The sequence below is a fragment of the Crocuta crocuta genome, unplaced genomic scaffold (genome assembly GCF_008692635.1).
Source record: "Crocuta crocuta isolate KB4526 unplaced genomic scaffold, BGI_CrCroc_1.0 scaffold179, whole genome shotgun sequence".
Taxonomy (NCBI): domain Eukaryota; kingdom Metazoa; phylum Chordata; class Mammalia; order Carnivora; family Hyaenidae; genus Crocuta; species Crocuta crocuta.
In genome coordinates, this window is record NW_027551568.1 from 6,341,983 (window position 1) to 6,361,485 (window position 19,503).

General features: G+C 53.0%; 1 protein-coding gene across 3 annotated transcripts in view; it reads right to left on the reverse strand.

Annotated features, from left to right (window-relative positions):
• Positions 1-874: 874 nt before the first annotated feature.
• The window catches only part of SLC2A9 (solute carrier family 2 member 9), a 246,081-nt gene continuing 227,452 nt past the window's right edge, over positions 875-19,503 (reverse strand). For all 3 annotated transcript variants that reach the window (XM_077750505.1, XM_077750504.1, XM_077750503.1), the window contains 2 exons: positions 17,349-17,476; positions 875-1,224 (listed from right to left, as the gene is read on the reverse strand). In XM_077750505.1, coding sequence (XP_077606631.1) covers positions 970-1,224; positions 17,349-17,476 — 383 coding nt within the window. In that variant the 3' untranslated portion in view covers positions 875-969. The remainder of the gene's footprint in view (positions 1,225-17,348; positions 17,477-19,503) is intronic.

Below are 19,503 nucleotides of genomic sequence, written 5' to 3' on the forward strand. Positions count from 1 at the left end.
TGGGGGGAGGGTGGGCTTAAATGTTATTTGGTTAAACGTTATTTTAGGCATGTGCGTGAGGGTACTTCCAGACAAGATTAGCATCTGAATGGGTGGACTGCCTAAAGCAGATTGCTCTCCCTGATGTGGGTGGGCCTCAGCCAATCTGTTGAGGGTCTGAATAGAACACAAAGAGGTAGAGGGAAGGAGAAGCTGCCCACAGCCTTACATTGGTCTTCTGTCCTGTCTTTCCAACAAGCCTACCTTTCACTTCAGAATCATTCTTAATGTTGCTTAATGTTGCTTTTTCAGTTGAACAGCATTCAATCTGTAGTCACTGCCCCAGCTACTGGAAAGTTTCTTCTCCCACATCTTGAACCTCTTTATGCCTTCTGACACATGTCTGATGCTCTGAGGTGAAGACCGTGAGCCTCGTGGGACACAGCCTGCGAGGGGCAGAGCAGGGGATGATGGTGGCTTCATATCAGCTTCTTGAGCCTGAGACCCACAAGGCCAAGCCAAAGATTGGTAACAGGAGCTTATCAGGAAGTAAATGAGTCTTTCCACTGAATTCTGAAACCCTTCATCTAGGACCAAAGCCAAGGGTCCCTTGGGGTTTCGGGGTCCAGGATGAGGTCCAGGATGAGGTCCAGCTCAAGGCTGCTTAGGGCACAGTTTATGTCACCAGAGCCTCAGTATGTGATTTCTGGCCCATGGTGATTGCTGTCAGACGATATGGTTTTCCTGTGAGAAAGCCTCCATATGCTATTTCCCCAATTTCACTTTGAAACCTTGGGCCAAGTCATGAAGAGGACAGGCCATAAATCCTTATAGAAGAATGAGGGATACACCTTCCACAGAGTGTGGAGATAAGTGACGAATGAAACCCAAATGGTTGTGACGTTACGTTAGCAAAGGTTTATTGTTAAATACTTAATAATGTTAACCGTAGGGAAACCTCTGGTTTCCTGAAATGGTGAGACTATCTGTTTAGACAATCCCATTTTTGACATAATTGTCTGGCGTGGAAGTGGAGTCTTGCTCGGGCCTTTGGGACACCTTATTGTCATTCACGGCTGAGTCTGTGCTCTCCTCTGGCGGGGAGGCCTTGTTCCTTTTGGCGAACGCCTGGCTGATTTCCGCAAGGGTTCTGTTCTTCGTCTCAGGCAGGACAAAATAGAAATAGATAGCACCCAAGAGGCAGACTGCAGCAAAAACCAGGAAACAGTAGGTGTCCAGACTTTTCTGTGGAGAGACAAGGAACGTCAAGGAGACGATCACAAATCTGTCTGTGAAAACATCTCTCAACAGACTGTTTTTAATAATTTTTTAAAAATCTGTATTTCTGAGACAGAGCACAAGCAGGGGAGGGGCAGAGAGAGAGGGAGACACAGAATGCGAAGTAGGCTCCGGGCTCTGAGCTGTCAGCACAGAGCCGGATGTGGGGTTCGAACTCATGAACTGTGAGATCATGACCTGGGCTGAAGTCAGATACTTAACCAACTGGGCCACCAAGGTGCCCCAGAAAGGATATTTTAAATGACTAGTCAATCTTTGCAATAGATATGTAAACAGGGCCGCTGGTTCCTGCTATGGACATGAGCCGCCCTGCCTGCAGCTGTGAGTGCTTATGGAACTAATACTGGCATCAGAACTGAGCCACGTTTGTTGAGGATTCTGGGCCAGACCTTGAGCTGAGACCTTTGCACTCAGGGGATGAAGCGTCTTGCCCAAGGTCTCCCATGTGGTTGACCTTGGCTGCCAGTCCAACCTCTGATTCTTAACCACTTTGCAAACTGGCTCCTGGTGGCCAGGATTTGCAGGCATGGCACATCTTATACCTCCGGGACCAGCTTCCTAAGCCACAGCTGGCCGATGCACATGGTAAGCTGTCTGAGCCTCTCATGTCTGAAAATGCCTTCCCCCCACCCCCCATACATGAAGGTATGGACTTCTGATTTCAAAATAGTTTCCTCTCAAGAATTTGAAGACAGTGTCCCTTACTCTACAGGTAGAGTCTTCCTCAGAAGAAGAATGATGTCCCCTGATGGTCATTTCTTTTCAGGTTATCTGAGTTTTCCCCATGGGACTTTGAGGGTTTTCTTTTTAGCTCCAGTATTTTTTTAATGTTTATTTATTTAGAGAGAGACAGAGATAGAGCGACTGAGCAGGGGAGGGGCAGAGAGAGGAGACAGAATCCCAAGCAGGCTCCCTGCTGTCAGTGCAGACCGTGATGTGGGGCTTGATCTCATGAATCTCGTGAAATCAGGACTTGAGCTGAAATCAAGAATTAGATGGTTAACCCGACTGAGCCCTGCAGGTGCTCCTGAAAGCACTGACTTAGTAAGAGTATGTTGACTGAGCGGATGAAGGAATGAAGTGGGAGCACTTTCCTGGAGAAGCATGAAGGGACAAACGATGGTCCAAGTTAGACTTTCACGATGTGACCAAACAGAACCCACTGCGACCCGCGGGATGCTGGTTCACAGGCGATGCACACCAGGCTCCCAGGCGAGTCAGAGCTGGGCTGCCACTTAAACACTGATGGGGAGTCAAGTCCCTGCCAGCTGTACCTCCAGCTCTATGGACAGCTTAACAAGTCAAGGCTGTCGGACCGTTAGGATGTCTCCAGGGGAAGCCGAAGGCAGCCGGACCTCACTGGTGCCATACATCTCTGCCGTGTGTGCTGGCTCCCAAGTGACTGTCCTATGTACCCTTCGGATCTTGTTGGAGTTGCTGCCTCACGGCATTTCAGCTTCACACGCCCGGCTGGAAGCCACATTAACGACCCTGTAGGCGCCCCCCAGCTCGGCCTTCCCTCCATGGCAGGCCTGCTCTTCATCACCAGTTCTCAGACACGTACTATCTTCCCTTGGCCAAGACGGACACCTGACTCACCTCTGACTGCTTCCCCCACCTCTATCTGTCTCTGCTACTAAGTCCGGATGACTTTACCCTGAAACATACTTTTTTTTTGTAAAAATATAAGCTTTTCTTTAAAAAATCCGGATGGAATTTAGATATCATAACTTGCACAGATTGTAAGTGTAGAGTTCAGCAAGTCTGGATAAAAGTACTGTCCTGTGTAACTAACAGCTCCATCAAGATGCAAAACATTTCCACCTCTCCAGAAAGTTCCTTGTGCCACTTTCTAGTCAGTGCCTCCTGTCTCCCAGCCACCTACCTCCCTGCCGTCCCCAACACATACAGTCGACCACTGTTCTGGTGTCTGTCACTGTACCCTCCGTTTCTCCTGCCTCTCTCCTGAATCTAGTGGCTACCAGAGTTCTTTTAAAGTCACAAAATGAGGGGCGCCTGGGTGGCTCAGACAGTTGAGTGTCCAACTTCCGCTCAGGTCATGATCTTGCAGTTCATGAGTTCAAGCCCCACGTTGGGCTCTGTGCTGACAGCTCAGAGGCTGAAGACTGCTTTGGATTCTGTGTCTCTCTCTCTTTCTGCCCTTCCCCTGCTCACACTCTGTCTCTCTCTCAAAAATAAACATTAAAAAAAATTTAAAGTCACAAAATGGTTCATGTCTTAAAACCACGCAATGGCTTCCCAGGGTCCTTCGGAAAAACCCCAAATCTGTATCATGCCCTCAGGACCTGGGCAGATTTGGCCTCCACCCCTCTCCCCTCCCCCACAACTACCTTTGATGCCCCACATCCCTTGACTTCCTGCTCTGGGCCTGTGCAGGGCCTCTGCCAGCCTCTTCCTGCTCCCTGCCACCCCCACCCCCACTGACTCCCTCAATCTCAGCTTGAAAGGTCCCTGCACCGGTCAGCCCAGTGAGGCTCCACTTTACCTGCTTCCGTGATACCCAGACCTGCACCTGATCCCATGAGGGTCATCTCTGTTCTCTCTGAAATGTTAGGGCAGGACTGTGCCCCCACACCAGTGCCAGTGGAGAAGGAGCGAGTGAAAGATTCCCTCCTCCTTCCTCTAGACCCAAGGATAGCAGCTGGACCCTCTGGAGAAGCGAGGGGGCAGTTTCATTTGCTTTCAGATCCCACGATCCTGGATCCATGTCAGCTTCCTCCTCACACTGCATAGGCATTTGGGATATGACCCAATACTTTTCAAGTTGAAAAGAATCATATTCTCCCTTCCAGATTTTACTGAACTCAAACGAAATTCTGTAACTCCAGTGGAATCAAGCAGGCATACATTTGCATGCAATCTTCTCCAAACCAGAAAATACTGGTGCCTACGGCAGAGGCTGAGTGGTCTGCAGGCTTTTATAACCAGCGACCAAAGGGACACGCTGATGCTGACCATAGCAAAGGCCCCAGGAAAAGGCAGCCTGTGGCTAAGGACAGGGAAACAGAGAGTGATTATTAATGCCCCCAGGGATCAAGGCAACCCACGCCATCCACCATATCTAGAACATTCTGCACGAAGGGGCAGGGTGGGTGGCAGAGAAGGGGGAGGAGGGAAGAAGGCAAGCTCAGAGAGGTAACTTGTCCTGGATGGCTCAGTGAGTTCAGGACGGTGTAAATTTCCAGCACTCATCATGAATTGCTCTTTCTTTCTCTTCTCCTCCTTCAAGTGACCCTAGGACCACACAGCAGGAAACAACCTTTACAGTACTAATAATGACCACGATGGCAGCGGCCCTGTGTCCATGGGCAGACACTGTGCTCAAGAGCTGACTTCACCTCTGTTTCGGGGGCCCTGTGGCCAGACTTGGGCAATTCTTGTTACATGGGCATCAAAATGACAGCAATCAAAATTGGACAAATTTGACCAGCATGCTCTTCACCTAACTGCTGATGGGTATGGTCAGCCTTCAAGATCATGGTCGGGATTCAAGACCTGGCCTCAAAGTCTGTACAGTTTCTCCAGATTCTCGTTTATATCTAACGTAGTGCCCGGCAAATCAGGGCAATAGGAGCAGCAGACAACTACAGCGGCCACCGTTCACTAGCCTGATCTGTACTGGAGGTGGTACTGGCGGTCCAGCGTCTGCCTCAGGCTGGGAGTCCCCAGACACACAGCCTGATGCTGGGGTGTCAATGCAAGTGGCCTCTCTAGGAGATGACCCAGGGAGCACGGGGAGGGGAGGGACTGATTTGGGGGTAGGGTGACCAACTCTCTCGGGCTGCTCAGAACCAAGCAGCTTTCTGGGACACGAGACTCACAGGGACAGTCCTGTGGTGGGTTGGACTGTGTCCCCCAAAGGATATGGTGAAATCCTCATGCCAGGGCCTGTGATGGTGGTGCTGTTTAGAAACCATCTTTGCAGCTGTGATTGGGTTAAGGTGAGGTCGTGCGAGACTATGGTGGGGCTCCAATCTGATCAGTGCTGTCCTTAAGATGAGGCCTGGAGGCACACAGGGAAGAGGAAGGCCAGGTGCCCAGCGAGGTAGAGACTGGGGTAATNTCGAGACTATGGTGGGGCTCCAATCTGATCAGTGCTGTCCTTAAGCACTGATGAGGCCTGGAGGCACACAGGGAAGAGGAAGGCCAGGTGCCCAGCGAGGTAGAGACTGGGGTAATTAATGTGGCTACAAGCCAAGGAGCCCTGAAAACCTCCGGCAGCTCAGAGAAGGCACAGAACACACCTGTCAGCACAGCTTTCAGGAGAGAGCAGCCCTGCCGGCCTCTGACCATGAGCTTCCAGCCTCTGGAACTGCACGAGAGTAAATTTCTATCCAGGCCAACTGCTAAGTTTGTGGTACTTGGCTGTGGCTGCTCCGGAACTGACACAGGAGGGGACGTGTCCAGCTGGAACTCAGTGCTTCCTGGGGCCCCCGGGAGACATGGGGCGCACAGAAGAGTCCCCCCACACAGGCGAGGAGGGGGGAGCTGGGTATTCACCGCCCCCCTCCCCCCACTGGCTGTGGGCTGTCCCGTCTGCCTGTTCCTCCCACAGGCTGAGAGCGAGCCCCAGCGGGGGGCAGAGGTGGGCTGGTGACAGGATTCTCAGGGTTGTTTGTGGAGAAGGTCATGGTGAGTGGGTGTGGGCGGGGTCCCCGCAGCAGCTGTCCCAGGCCCCAGAACCGTAGCTCATCCTAGCCCAAGGAGGTGATGATAGCATCACCTCTGACCGGGCACTACTGGCACTTCCCTGGCAGGAGCTCCCTCGGCCCTCCCGTGACCCATGGGGTCTATTGTAGACGGGGGCATCAGGGTGAGCCAGTGATCCCAGCCTGGGCAGCGCCAGTGTCTGCTCAGAACTTCTGCAGACTCCATGCTCCATTGGTGAGGCAAGAGCGAGGGACTTTCCATTTTAGAGATGGGGAAACTGAGGCTTGGAGCGGTCAAGGACCTGGCCCAGGATCCCCCGCGAATGCATATGACACAGTGAAGTTGTGAGTCACGTCAGTGTCTGAGCTGTGCTGGTTCTGATATTCGCTCTCTGGGGGAGCTCCTTGCAGGTCCCTGCTCGGAAGCTGGGATACGTTCGCCACTGACACATTTTGGAAAGCATGAAAACCTCGAGATGCTTGAAAATTTGCACTTGGTGGCTGGTGTGTGCCACATTGTGTCTACCACCAGGATTCACAGAAGTCCTAAACCCTGCAACTCAGAATGGGACTGTTTGCGGAGGTAGGGTCTTTAAGGAGTGGATCAAGCTACAGTGAAGTTGGATGATGGGCCCTGACCCAATCTGATGGGTGTCCTTAGGAGATTGGGACAGAGGAATGACCATGTGAAGACACGGGGACAAGATGGCCGTCTACACGCCAAGGGGAGAGGCCTCAGAGGCCATCGATGTTGCCAAGACCTCTCTCTCTCTCAGACTTCCAGCCTCCAGAACTATGAGAAAACAAACGTCTGTTGTTGAAGCCCCTGTCCGGCTGTGGCACCCGGGCAGACTAAGGGAGGCTGCTGACTGGCTGAGATAGTTTCCAGAAGGGCGGTGCGATGGAGGTGGTCATTTGTGGAGTCCTCAGTGGAGAAGGACCCGCACAGGAGGGTCGGGGTGGTGGGGGTGCGAACCTCAACGTGTAAGTCCTGCCTTTGTCTAGTGTAGCCGTCACGGCCAACAGCAGCCCCCTCGAGCCCGGCCTCTGCCCCGACAAGTCCTGTCCTCGTTACCTTCCCCAAACTGGGTCAGGGGGCCTACCTTTCCCAGAATCTAAATGTGGCCACCCGGCCAGCGTCTCCAGCAAGGCCATTCCCCTCAAGTCGATGCTCACACCTTCCACGTTTCTGAGTGATCCTCAAAACCCAGAGGCCCCAGAGACACCCTGGCTGGCAGGAGCTCTGTTTTGGAGGGAATTTGCCTTAAAAATACCCACGGGCATAAGGAAATGCTCCTAATATCATGGCAGGTGAGAAAAGCAAAAGAACAAAAAAAAAATTGGTTCCTATTTTTATAAATATGAAAAATTACGTATATTTGGAAGACAGGAAGGAAACAGTGTCATTAACCCATTAACATGCCTGGTTTCACTGCTTTACAGTCTCTACAGTGAGCCTGAATTGTTTATAATTAGAATCCCCTCAATTTTACAGGAAGAAAGGAACAGGAAGAGGAGGAGGAGGAGGAGGGGAGAAGTGGGAGGAGGAGGAATAAACAGAAGGAGAGGAAGAGGAAGATGAACAAGTCTCAGTGACTGTCCCCAGCAGAGAACTGGCCCTTGTGTTCTACCCTCTTAGAGGGACCCACTCAGTGGTCCCCAAACCCCGGCCGAGCGAACGACCCTACAACGGCTGTGTTAGGGCTCCTGAGAAAATGTACGTAAAAGATCAGGTCTGGGGCTTGGCACTAAAGAGCAGAAAGATGCACAGTGAAATGCTGATACTATGGGGACAATGTCATTAATTTGCTGTGTTACTGTGGTGCCCCAAGGGGCGAGGCGGGGGGCGGATACTTCCTCAGGCTCCCCCCAGCCCTGCCCTGCCCGGTGGGGAGTTACAAGTACTGTGTGTCAGCTGACTTACTAATGATCTCCCTCCTTTTCCTTCTATTGCCCTTTCTAGCTCCACTCCGCCCCCAGGAACAGGGCACCCCCTCATCTCCTGACCGACCCTCGCTGCTGGCCTGTGGAATGTTTCTCTCTCGTTTGTATTTGTTTCTTCCCTTCTTATCCTCAGTGCTGCTCTCATTCCTCTGCCCTGCTGTGCCCTTCTCCCATCTCTGGGCAAGCTCCTGCTTGTTTGATAAATGTTCTCGAATCCACCTGTCCTTTCTCTATCTCCGTCCTGTATCTTTCCATCAGTCTGTATGTCTATCATCTATCGATCTATCAATCTACCTCTTAAAATTTTTTTTAACATTTATTCATTTTTGAGAGTGAGAGAGACAGAGTGTGAGTAGGGGAGGGGCAGAGAGAAAGGGAGATACAGAATCTGAAGCAGGCTCCAGAGCCCGATGTGGGGCTTGAACTCACAGCCTACGAGATCATGACCTGAGCTGAAGTGGGGTGCTTAACCGACACCACCCAGGTGTCCAACCGACTGAGTCACCCAGGCACCCCTCCATCTATCTCTAATCTGGCTTTATCTTTGTGAAATCTGTAGTGTCTTTATATGCGTGTTTATGCAAATTTACATCATTTACTTAAATGGTATCTGGCTATAGTCTTCACTCTGCACTTGACCTCTCTCAGCACTGGGTTTAGGTCTGTAAGTGCTGCGGGAGAAGATGTAGCTCACTGCTTCCCGCTGCAGCAGAAGTGTGATGTGCCTCTGCTAATGTTGACACCTTCCCTGAGGGCGTCACCCAAGTTACGTCCAGCTCCTCATCACCATGGACAGCGCTATAGCTGAGATTCTTGGGCATCTACCTGACGGACCTTTGCAAAAATTTCTCTGGGATATGTAATTAGGGGTGGAAACTGGGGTCACAGAGTATATGGATGCTTTAATATAATTGTCAAAAACTGGCCCCACTGGTCCATGAAGGTGCCCATCTCATTATGTCTTTGCCAATGGTTGGCATTCTCCAGATTTGTAATTTCGATAACTGGACAAATAGCCATGCTTCTCCTTTGGTGTTGCCCTTTCTCATTCTCTACTCACCTTCCCAGTGGGACTCCTGCCTTTATTGTTGGCTTGTAGGACTTCCTTAGTATTCCAGCCATCAAGCCCCTTGACCGAGCTCTTCCTCACAGGGATCAGGTCCTTCCTTTTATTATAACCGAATCTGTCCCCTTTGCATTGTGCTTTTAGGGGTCTTGCCCTTCCCCGTCTGAGTCTCACAGATACCTTCCTACTTTGTCTTCTGTTTCATTTTTCATTTTTCACATTTGGTTCTTGACTCTATCTGGAGTCATTTCATGCATCTTCTCTGTTTATTCCCTGCCCTCTCTCTTTCCTTTTCTTTTTTTAAGTTTGAAAGTTCTTGCTTTCCCAAAGGGTTCAACAGGTCAAATAAAAATATTTAGAAATTACTGATCTATAAAATACCCTCTCTATGAACAGGAAGGAAAAGAGGACTTGATAGATTTTTAAGATTCTGCTGTGAATTTCTGACTGTGAGGCCTGCATCACACCCACGGATGTCCTTCCTGGGGCCAGACTGATGATCAACCAGGACTTCCACTAATTGGGATGACGGAGAATAGGAAAGAGCTGCACTGAGCTCTAAGGGTCACGCTTTAGGAGGAAAGAAGTCCTGGCCATCACATGGCCCTTCTCCTCTGAATAAAGTCTTCATGTCCCCTCCTGCCAACAGCCTTGTTTAAAGTGTAGAGATCTTGCAACAATGTGGATGGAACTGGAGGGTATTATCCTAAGTGAAATAAGTCAGTCAGAGAAAGACAGACATCATATGTTCTCACTCATATGTGGAAGCTGAGAAACTTAACAGAAGACCATGGGGGAAGGGAAAGAAAAAAATATATAGTTACAAACAAAGAGGGAGGCAAACCATAAGAGACTTTTAAATAGAGACAAAACTGAGGGTTGAGAGGGATGGGGAGTTAGTGGGGAGGGGGAAACGGGTGATGGACACTGAGGAGGATATTTGTTGGGAGGAGCACTGGGTGTTACATGCAAGGGGTGAATCACGGGAATCTACTCCCAGAGCCAAGAGCACACCATACACACCATATGTTAGCTAACTTGACAATAAATTATATTAACTTTTTAAAAAATAAATTTGGATTATTGGAATAAAAAAAAATAAAAAGAAGTTAATTGTAGAGGTCTTTCTGGGACCAGTTCAGAGGTATCTGGGCCATGAGCACAACATGGAAGGCTGTGCTGCTGGTCGGCTGGCACTGACTGTCATTGCAGGAGATGAAGAATGAGAGTGTGTGAGCTACCCTGTCACCTGCTTAGCTGGCTGCCCAGCTGGGTGCTGCCTGGCGAGCGATTCCCTCCCTGCTCGGTGAAATGGATTTACTCTCTTCCTGACCCATCCCTCCTCTTGCCCATCGTCCTGGCCCAAATGTGAGCATCGCTTCTCTTGCAGATGACAGGAAGTCCCAGCCACCAGGCCTCCCTGCCTACAATGTGCCCCCTCCAGTGCAGCCTCCACGCAGCCAGAAGGGTCTTCACAAAACACAACTCCAGTCGCTCATTCCACTGCCACCTTAGTGTCCTTCACTGTTTCCTCAGCACCTATATCAGGGGTGCTCATGTAGGAAAACATAGGAAAATACTGATAATTCTACTCCCTCCCCCGCCAACTCAGAATCTCAATGAGGGGGGTGACAGATCCCAGACATCATCATTTATCTTAAATTCCCCCGACGTGAACTTCGTGGGGTTCCAGGACTAAGAACCTGTCATCTAGAAGATCAAGTGCGAATTCCCTAACAGAGCACTCAAGTCCCATAGGGCCTACCCAACTGTCACTGAACAAGTATCAAATGCCTCACATAAAAGCCAGGCATGCAGGTAATATTTGTGGTCCATGTATGAGTGTCCAGTGTGTCTCTTGTTCCTGGGCTCATCCAGGCTCCTCCGTAATCTGCCAGGGGCCCTGCACCCCAGAGCTGTCCCACGTGCTGCCCCCTGGGGGGTCTCAGGACCATCCTGTGCTCAGTCGGGGTGGAGGGGTGGGGGGCACGAGGCACAGACTCAGCACCACATCTGCCTGGCTTCTGGGTAGCCCTGACCAGGTTCTGCTTCCCAGACCCGCCCACACTTTCTGCCCCCAATATCCTGGGCCCCGCTAGCCTGGGAACGTCGACTTACATGGAAAATGGAAACTGCAGATATGATTAAGATTCTGAGATGGGGAGAAGATCCTGGGTCACATGGGTGGACCCTAACTGCAGTCAGAGTGTCCTTTTAATAGGGACGCAGAGGCAGATATGACATAGAAGGTGAAGGCCAAGCGACCACTGTGGCGAGACGCTCCCCTGCAGGCTCTGCAGGTGGACGAAGGGGCCGGGGGCCAAGGGTGCAGCTGAGAAAGGCAAGGCAGCATCTCGGGGGCCTCCGGATAGAGCGTGGCCCTGCCCACGGCTTCGCGTCAGCGGAAGCTGACCTAGACCTCTGGCCTCCAGAACTGCAGAGAAGACACTTCCCTTGTTTTGAGCCTCCTCACCACCACTTGTGGTGTTTGTTACAGCGGCCCTAGGAGACACACACACGCCTCATCCCTCAATTCTGGGGTTCCATCTCACTGTCTGCAGCCCCCTTGGGGACCCCCTGAGGTCCCACCTCCCCAAACTCACCGGCCAGCCTGCACCTGTCGTCTCTGCCATGGCCTGTCCCTGCTGTGACCAGCCAAGCCTGATACCTTCTAAGAATCCCAGGATATAATCTCGCAGCGGCCCCGCGAGCAGGTTTTGTGGGTCCCCTCAAAATGCACGTGAGGAACAGAGGGCTGGAGAAACCCGGGAACCTGCCCAAGGCCACACAGCTTATGGGGAGCAGAGTGGGGACGTCAGCCCAGGCTCTCTGACTACAAAAGCCCTGAACCCTCGGCCGTAGGCTCTGTGTTTACTGAGTGCTACAAACAGAACTAAAACGATCACTGTCCTGCCGGAGATGGGGTGCTGCTCAGTCAGCACTGAAGAGGCACAGCCCTTGGGGGGCAGCCCAGGAGCTCGAGGCGGTGAGAGAGGTCGCCCTGTAGGCTGTACAGAACATGTACGCATTGTGATGTCAGCGAGGGCTGGCCACTGGCTGCCATCCCAGGGGCTTCCTGCAGAAATTCTCTGGTCAGATGTGTTCACCCCGCTCACCAGCTCCTCCCCAAATAGTCTACCCCAGGTCATTCTACATAAAAGGATGCGCTTAAGGAATTTTATATGAACACGTAGAGCCCCAGGAGGCGTCATGTTCAAGGCTGGCCTAGCACTTCTCACCCTCTGGATAGGAGACACCGGGTAAGATTTGTGACTCTCTGGAGGACACTATATAGTGTGGTGGTTAAGGATGCACACCCAGGAGCTGCTTCAATGCCACTTCTACTGTTGGTTCGCTGGGCCACCCTGGGTAAGTGATTTAACCTTTCTGTGTCTGTGAAATGGGGCCATAATGGCACTCGCTTCATCTTGTGGGATTAAATGGATTACAATATATAAGTGCATGGAACAGACCCAGGTGCATAGTAATTGTTCAATCAATGTTAGCGATGTGGTCAGTCTTGGTGGCTTCCCACTGTGTTAGAGTCTTGCGGCTGCTGTAACAAATTACCAAAAATGTGGTGTCTTAAAAGAACAGAAATGTATTCTCTCATAGTTCTGGAGGCCAGAAGCCCCAAATCGGTACCACTGGGCTGAAGTCGTTTCCCCCGGAGGCTCTCGGGGAGAATCTGCTCCCTGCCTCCCTCAGCTCCGGCAGCCGCTGGCGCTCCTTGCTGTGGTCACGTCACTCCAATCTGCCTCCGTGGTCACATTTCATACGCTTCTTCTGGGTCAAATCTCCTTCTCAAAGGCACCCCCGAGATTCCACTGGGCCCACCCTGCTAATCCAGGATCGTCTCCTCCTCTCAAGGGCCTTAACTTAGTCACTTCCAGGACGATTTTTCCATATAGGATAGCATTAGAGGTTCCGGGGATTAGGATCTGATATCTTTGGGGGCTGTTACCCAACACAGCACAGCTGTGTTTATATTCCTAGCCCCCGTCTGATTTGCCCCGGGTCTGGGTTGGGAACAGGCTGCCGGAACCAGGGGACTTGGGCTCACATCCTGAACCTGTCTGTTGGTAGCTGGATGACTGAGGACAAATCACAGATGCGGCTCAGCAGCGCCACCTCCCCACGGGACACAGCGCTCCCGTCAGCTCTACATGTGTGAGAGGTGAGGGACAATCCCATGCATGAGCTTCCAGCGTCTGCTGCCAGGGAACCCAGCCCCAGACAGCGTGGGATCTCGTGTTAGTCGTGCAGCAAACCTGCGGACTGTCACAAATCTGAGACAGGGCTAGACAGGTTTAGGTTTGAACGTTGGCCCTACTCTTTGGTAACAGTGTGGTCATACACACCTAGAGTGTCATGTGCCCTCTGGTGACAGATGTCACCTCCCCCTCTGCCGTCATTTGGTCATGGCCAGGACTTGTGCCACACATCTGGCTATAACACAGTTTAGTGTCTGGCCTGTAGGCACAGGTTGCCTTGTTCTGGGAATAGACACAGAAGTTCACACTCACAGACCCGCCACCTTGGCCAGTACAAGGGAATGATGGTGTCACCTCCTTCAGGGACCCTGGGACCCCTGTTTCCAGAGGACTCCAGGTGAGGGTCTGATGACCGCCCGGCAGAGGTGTGGTCTGGCGCGTTCGCTGGGGGCTCCCCTGCTTCCCTGTCACACTTCAATTCCTCCTTCACGCAGCCCATCAGCTTTTCCTGACCTTGCCGCACTGAGCCGGTGTGTTTCTGCAGAGGGGCCCCTCCTCCTCGGCTCCCCCAGACCGCCTACCCATGTCCCTTGTGTGACTGCAGACACTGCTGGGCAAGGTCAAGGTCAAGGTCAGGTGGTCTCTCTCTGATGTGGGAGCCACACATCTCTCTAGATCTACCCCCAAAATGCCAAGGGCAGTGACAAGATTTGAGCCCAAACGCCTCTCAGGAAATGGATCAGAGACACCTGCCTCCTGGGCCCTCCCCAGCCACTCGTCTTTCTGTGCAGCCTCCGTGCTCCTCTCTGCCTTGTCCCAAGTGCCCACAGCTCTCCTGTGACTCCTGTGCCCCGGACACGTCTGAGAGGAGACTGCTGGTCTGGGCGTTCTAAGACAGGCATGCAGACTTGTGTCATTTCTGCGGGGCGCCCTCAGCTCTGTGGGCAGGTGGCATCCTTCTTAGCCCTGAGCCTTTACCCTGGGCCCTGGCGTCATTCCTCTGCTCCAGGCCGGGCTCTGAGCGGCCCTCAGGCTGACTTTCTCTGTGAAATGTGGCCGGAGATCATCCCAATAGTGTGAGCGGATGCATTTTCAATCACAGTGACAGTCTCAGCAGGCTCGGGGGCTCCCCCGGGATGCTTGCAGGCAGGGTCCTCTAACCACTGGGAGTCCTGGGCTTGTTTTACCCTCAGACACTCTAGTCCATCGTGACAGGGTGGCCCGGATGAGCTGGGGCCCCAGAACCCTCTCAGGCTCCCGGGCACCCAGCTGGAAGCCAGCCAGTTAGAATGAACATGATCCCCTAAATCTGTGGTCAAGACTCTCAGAAACTGTGTTACTGTGAATGGAGTTTGACACACACCAAAGCCCTGTGGGTAGAGGCAGGGCACACGGGGGTGACATCCACGGGTGGGACCACGTTCTTCCTTCCATTGGTACAGGGGGGACTCCAGTGTCCTGGGCCCGCTGAGCCTGACTTTCCTCCTCAGAGAGTGGACTATGGCCATCATTACGGAAGGACAGATTTCCGGCTCTTCCCCTCTGGACATAAGGTGCTTCGCGTTTCCCCTGGGGTGAACCTTGTGGCCGTGAGGCTTTCACTCAAGGGCATTTGCGTGGTGGCAGCGTGCGTCACTGCCGGGAGAGGCTTCAGTGGACAGGAGAGACCTGTCACATGCCTTCACCTGCAGGGGCTGTTGCTGCAGAGGGAGAAGCTTGAGTCGGGAGGCTCTGGGGCAGAATCTCTAGCCCCCCCCCCCACCTCACCCCCTGCAATGAACACCTAGCATGAACTAGTCGTCGTCCTGGGAGGGTGAAAGCCCCCAACACTTGCGCACTGTTTCTTCCTGCAGCAAACCCAACCCCTCCTGACTGCCAGGTGCATGCAGTGGGGTGACTGCACATGTGACCTGCTCTGTCACGGTCACTGTCCTCTCCTGCACCCTGTCCCCGACATACCATGCAGCTGAGTAGGCTGAACCAGCCCGTGCTTCAGGGACCCGGCACAAGCCTGGCCCCTACACACTGCGTCTGCAGGGGCATCTCAAGGGAGAGGCGGCGCTGCGTCTGGGTCTGGGAGAAGCTGTGGATGGGCCACGGTTCGCCAGAAGAACAACATGAGATAAAGGTCAGATGGGTCCGATCAGCTGGAGACGCCCTGAGGCACAGCCTGTGTGGGGACGTAGGTGCACGCAAGTGTGTGCCTGTGCATGCACGTGGGTGTGTTTCAACATAAATTAACTCCTCAAGCACAGCTCAAACGCACTTGTAGGATGGAATCACCAGCTGTATAACCAAGGGCTCCTTCGTCCCCTTGTCTTACAGGCGAGAACGAGGGACTGGGCTCAAGTCTGGCACTGTCATTTCCCAGGGGGTGCCTTTGGGGAGCTCCAGGCCGCCGGTCTGCACAAGGGAGATGCGAGGGCAGGATCTTCCAGCACCGCCAGGGGTTGGCTGGGGCCTGGCACACGGCAGGCTCCCAGCAAACCCGGGTGTTACAGAGGCACGTCTGTGCCTTCAATCACGAACCGTGGCGGGAAAGTGAGGGGGCGGGTTTTGAGGGGGGTCTTTCACTGCCCCCCCACCCCAAACTGCTCAGAAGACAGTGACCTACTTCCCAGACACAGGAAACCTGAGTGGTGGGCCAGGGGAAGGCTCTAGAATTTCTCCACTTACATTGCAGGGGTGGTGGGGGGATCCGAGTGGACAGAGAAGTGGCTTGAAGTTAACTTTCCCCACAATAACGAGTATTTTACTGACCCCTGGCTCTGCTGGCTCTGAACCAAACAGGAAAAAGCCATTTAAGGTTCAAAGTCCATTGAAAAGACAACTTGTTATGTTCTGGCCGCGCCCTGGCGAAGGTGCCCGAGGTCGGGAGGAAAGGGGGTGGGGCCCAGGGGGCCCGCCCAGCACACACGCTTCAGAGGCAGGGGCCTTATACCTCAGGTGTAGTGGACGATGCTTTAAAAGTCACACAGCGAGTCAGCCTCTCAGTCTGAGACTAGAGAATTGCAGTCAATGTCCACCAGTTAGAGGCCACGGGACAGAGGGACAAGGCCACGGGACAGAGGGATGGTGACTGCAGGACCTCGGTCATCTGCCCCCTGAGCCTCAGCCGCTCTGCAGTAAAGTGGGAAGGACAGGAGTCCCCAGCTCAGGGCTGTGGGAGCGTGCCATGAGCACAGCAAAAGCCGTGTGCAGGGGACCTGTAACCGTGGATGCGGGAGTAACCATCATGTGGGCCTGTGGCCAGCCCAGCTGACCTCGGACTGAGTCGGGCTTACAGCACGGCTCTGGGATGTGCCGGGCTTAGTCCTAATCAATTAATAAGCAAAGTATTAACTGAAGGGGAGGGGGCGAGGTTTGAAATGGCCCCTGGGAATCAATGGTGGCTCTTCCTCAGGGACATCTGATGGTTTCTCACCTTCACTGATGGTATCACTTCTGTCATGGGCAGGATGGAGCCCTGCGGGCATTGGACCAGAGGACCTTGACCCTCTCTGGCATGCAGTTGGGCCCCTGGCTCTGTGCAGAACACCTGTGAAGTCCTTGTCTTTTGGGTCCCTGCCCCCAGAGAACTCTGATCTCATTTCTTTTCTCTGCCATCTTCCTGGCTCACTCTGTTCCAGCCACACTGGCCTCTGCTGTTCCTTACACAGGCCAAGCATGGCCGTGCCTCAGGACCCTTGCACTTGCTGTTTCTCTGCCTGGACCTCTCCATTCCTGGGCTGCTTCACTTCACTCAGGTCTCTGCCCAGGTGTCACCTCCCTCGAGAGGCCTTCCCTGACTGTTGCATCTAAAACAGCACGTCTGCTTCTGCTGCTTCCCTTTGCGGCTCCAGGACCACAGGGCACAGGTTTTTGTGCCCACTCTGTCCCCATCGCCTGAAACTGTGCCTGGTACAGAGTAGGGGCTCACTGAATACGTGCTGAATAAATGAATGAGTCGACCTACACAGAAAGAACTTGTATCCATTTCCTGATGAGCATTTTCCTGTCCGTCACGGTCACCCTGGGGACGGTGACGCCGTCAGCTTGGTTATGATGACAACGAGGCTGCTGGACACACGGCACGGTGCAGTGTGCACTGTCACCGTCGCAGGACCCTGTCCAGCACCATGACAAGCACAGCGCACAAACGGCATCTTGTGGGCTAGAGCCTTTGGGCGGTCATACCTGAATGAACGGGAAGAGGAGCCCCACGACGAAGTTGGAGAGCCAGTTGACGGTGCCCGCAATGATGAAGGCCGCCGGCCGCTGCGGCTGCTGGAAGAACTCGCCGGTCAAGATGAACGGGATGCCCCCTGCGGTGGCAGAGCGAGGGCACAGGGTTAATCACACCGACAAGGTCCAAGGTTGTGCGGCCAGCACCCATCCCTGTATGGCAGGAGCCAGCTCTGCCTGGGTGAGGGGCAGCTTCGGGAATGCGTGCCAGAGTCAGCCCGGAGCTCCTCGGAGTACACAAACTGCCTCTCCGACCCGGCGCATCCCAACGAGAGTGGACCGACCCTCCTAGCTCTCCAAACACCCTCTGAATCAAGCCATAATCTGCCACTGAATGAGTACAATAGGTACCAATTTGATTCACAAGGCAAGTGACACTCACTGGTATATTGTGTCAGGCAGGCATTGGCTCCCATATTGCCTGGGAGAGAAAGCTGAAGCTCAGAGGTTACCTGACTTACTCAAGGTCACCAGCTCCTGAACAGCAGAGCCAGAACTCAGGCTTGGGACTCACCCTCCACAGGCCAGCACTTCCCCCCTGCGAATCCTTGCCTGACGGGATGGAAGCCCTCACTCAACTGGCGAGCCATTCATCTTCCTGATCTCCCCGTGACTGGATGTCTGGTGGGTCCCAATCCCAAGTCACCCTGGCAGCAGAATGTGACTCACTGGCATTGAGGGAGGACAGTTCTTTAACTTGAGGACTATAATGTGCAATTGCGGGGTGTTTGTCACCCCTCACCTCCTGGATGCCCAGAGCTCCCCAAAGGGCTTCCACCCATTTCCAAATGTCCTTGGGGTGCCATGCATAGCTGAGCATCTCCAAAATCTGCACCCTACTCTTCCTGAGCTCGGAGAGATCCGGGATTGAGCCTTGTGCCCAGACCCACGACCTGGGGCTCAGCATGGCCACTGGGGTCCTGTTTGCACCACCCCCAAATGCAGTCCCCTCTCTGCCAATCAGAGCTACATGCTGGTGGTGTACAGACAAGGGTAGCACCAGGGGACTGCCCGAGGGACCTTTGCCAGACTCTAGGAAGACACTCAAGGGCTCCATGACTGTTGACTGTGCGGGAGCTGGTCCTACAGTGACCATGTCCTGCCCCCTTGGGAGTCCCTCATCTGGAAGGGGGGAAAGATGAGTTGTTTATCAAAAAGGAAGTGAATGAATGAATAAGTAATTACGACATGCACTAAGCATGGAGGGAACTCACTCAGCAAATGGAGAGAGCCTGTATTCGTAGTGGTCAAGGAGGGCTCTCTGGGAGATGATGGCTGAGATGTGACTTGAAGAAGGAGGTAACAGCTTGCTAAGATTTGGGGAAGACTGCCAGGCAGAGATGGGAGGACAGAGACTCCAGAGGGTAGCAGGGATTGGGTTAAGGTCTAGAGGAGAGGCCATTCTATTGAGGGAGGGGAGCGAAGAATGGCATTAAGCAGGGAAAGGCAAGCAGAGCCAATTAAGCAGCCTCTTGTAGATCAAGGAGAGGGTCTGCTCTTGAAGAAAACCAGTGCGGGGCTTTGAGTAGGGGCTGATGTGTCCACCTGCATTTCGTAGAGATTATTGCTGTTTAGAGAGGGGACTGGGAGTGGAGTAGTGGTAGGAGGCTGCTGGGCAGTGCAGAAGGGAGGCCATGTTGTCTAGAGGGCTTGCGTGGTGCCAGTGGGGAGGCAGATGGAAGGAAGTGGCAGAAATCAGAGACTCCACCCCATGGAGGCAAAACTTTCAGTGTGAGTATTACAAACAACCATATACTGATCATCAAGTTCAACCAAGTAACCCAAGGTCACAGAGCCAGGACACAAGCCTGTCTCTCCACAGTGTTCACTGTTATCACCCCCTATTCTGCCAGCAAACCTTGGACTTCAGCACATCAAAGTAATTCAGAAAGGACCAGCCCCACATCTCCCTCATTAGACTATGAGCCCTTAAGGGCAGACAGTATCCCCATTTGCCTGGCATCTCGGGCAGAGACTAGATGTGTGATCGATATTTACTTACTTGTGTCAGAAACTCAAAGTTTGGTTTTGAAAAGATTTGATATATTGTTTACTCCAGAGAAAGTAGACTTTCCATATCTTAAAGGTAGCTATCAATATGTGTGAG